This window comes from Morone saxatilis, unplaced genomic scaffold, assembly GCF_004916995.1.
Source record: "Morone saxatilis isolate NCDOM2014 unplaced genomic scaffold, NCSU_SB_2.0 Contig14, whole genome shotgun sequence".
Taxonomy (NCBI): domain Eukaryota; kingdom Metazoa; phylum Chordata; class Actinopteri; family Moronidae; genus Morone; species Morone saxatilis.
Window position 1 is genome coordinate 1,125,895 of NW_023339696.1, and position 2,045 is coordinate 1,127,939.

Here is a 2,045-nt window from a genome sequence, read left to right on the forward strand (position 1 = left end):
ATTTGCACTTCTTCAATGCAGGTGTGAATGTGAAGGACTGCGTTGTAACCTGGACAGATGATGGATTTGTGTTCGATGATGACAATCTGTGAGGAAAAGAGGAATTGCAGTGATTATGAGGGAACATCCAAAAACAACACATTCTGTCACTAATGAAGGCTCCCAATGCAGCACCTCATTTCTACTCTGCTGGCATCTGAGCAACACCACAGGGGCAGTTTGCTCAAAGGTAACCAGGTAACACAGGGTGCGTACAGCTTTTTAAGAGTAAAATCCAAGCACCAGGGTGGCATTTCAGCAACATTTTTGGGAAACCTGACCCGTTTTATCTGCCTTGTTCTTGAACTTGTGCCAATACAACTGAGGACTTATCTATGAAGAGTGAACATGCCAGGAGACAACAAATATGACCAGACTGTTTCATTTCAAATATTAAAAGATTTTTGATTTACATAAGTAATTATGACCAGATTATGCTGAATATCAAGCAATTTCAAAATTGGTTTTCTATTTGTGTAGCATGAAGAAATATCAAATGTTGATTTCATTATATAACTATGCGATATATACTTTTAGGAACGGATTGACTTCCTAGTCCTACAACCACTATGTGGTCCATCGCTGGCAGGATCAAAATATGGATAGTGAATGGGAGGAGAAATTTTACCAGCCACAGATAGATTACCATTGTTTTTGTGGTTGGTGAGTGAAGTACATTTACCAGCCACTTATTTTTCAGCATTAGGCCGGTGGCTGGTGCCCATTTTGTGCCTTGTTCAGTGGTTTCCCACCCATTAACACTGTCACTGTTGCTGGAAAGTGAACCCTGGTCTTTGCATTGTTGGGTGACCACTACACTACACTATACTATAAATTACACTGAACGAAAATGTTTTCATGGAACCCCTAAAGTGCACTTAAACATCTGATCACCATTTATCACAATACGTGCTGTTCACATACAAATGAACTTGAATGATCTACTGCAGCACTGAGCTGCTGTGGTGATACTGACCTGGGCGTCGAAGGTGCGCCCTGAGTGGCAGAGGTTCTCAGCGTTACACAGGATAAAGCCAGGCAGGATCTCCTCCTCCTCAATGCCCTTCAGCCGCAGCTTGAGGTTTTCACCTGGTCCAGCATCGTCTGTCTCTACATCATCTGACAGGAGACTCAACACCTCCACCACATGCTGCGTGAGGAGAGAGGGCACAGACAAAAGGTGGAATGAGACCAGAAGATGTGTGCAGTTGATGGTGTAAAATAGACCATAACCACTAAAGACAGAGCAGTAGTTACATTTGAGAACAGTCAGGCAGAAGGAATGCATCAGTTACTGGCATTGTAGAGCAGATATCAGTGACAACACGGCCACACTGACCATGCATTTCTCATTAAGAAAAGGATAATTTGTTTGAAGTTAAATGTGATGTGTAGGACTTAATGGAAGGTATCTAGTTGACTATAGTTGTCAATAATTATATTTACATTGTTGATTTATTTTTTCACGACTCCTGGCAAGTAGCCCATTATACCTGTACTTCATTACTCCAGCCATGAACAACATGACATATTTCGGCAGTGTTGACAAATGATGCATGATAAAACTTACATATTATAAGTAGTAAGTATGTTTTAAAACATTTTTGACAATTTTATGGACATTCTGCGTTTATACTATTCAACCAATAACAAGTTATGCAGTTAAGATTCAGGGAAGTTTTCGCTCTCATTCTTGTCTTTCTCAGTTCCAGCTAATAGGAGAAAAACCTGGTGGAATATCTTACCCTGTTTGGCATCATGACCAGCTGCTGTGCTTTACTGATGGAGCCTGACTCCAGTTTGCCCAAAATCACAGTGCCCATGTCCTGATGAGACAGAGTGACAAAGAGGGTTACAGAGGAGGTGAGAGAAGAACAATGCATTCATGTCAACCAAAGACATCACCCATCATCATCATCATCATCATCATCATCATAGAAACTCAACTTTTTTTTTTTTGTCTATTTTTTTCAGCTTTTATGCCTTTATTTGATAAGACAGCTGAA

At 40.6% G+C, this 2,045-nt stretch overlaps 2 protein-coding genes across 2 annotated transcripts in view; one reads left to right on the forward strand and one right to left on the reverse strand.

Annotated features, from left to right (window-relative positions):
• zgc:158403 (tetratricopeptide repeat protein 39A) overlaps positions 1–2,045 on the forward strand; it is a gene marked incomplete at its 5' end in the record, with an annotated part of 767,589 nt that overhangs the window by 701,814 nt on the left and 63,730 nt on the right.
• Positions 1–2,045, reverse strand: part of gspt1l (G1 to S phase transition 1, like) — an 18,665-nt gene that overhangs the window by 4,498 nt on the left and 12,122 nt on the right. Inside the window, exons 10-12 of the mRNA XM_035654226.1 lie at positions 1,785–1,865; positions 1,016–1,189; positions 3–86 (exon numbers count right to left, since the gene is read on the reverse strand). Coding sequence (XP_035510119.1) covers positions 3–86; positions 1,016–1,189; positions 1,785–1,865 — 339 coding nt within the window. The remainder of the gene's footprint in view (positions 1–2; positions 87–1,015; positions 1,190–1,784; positions 1,866–2,045) is intronic.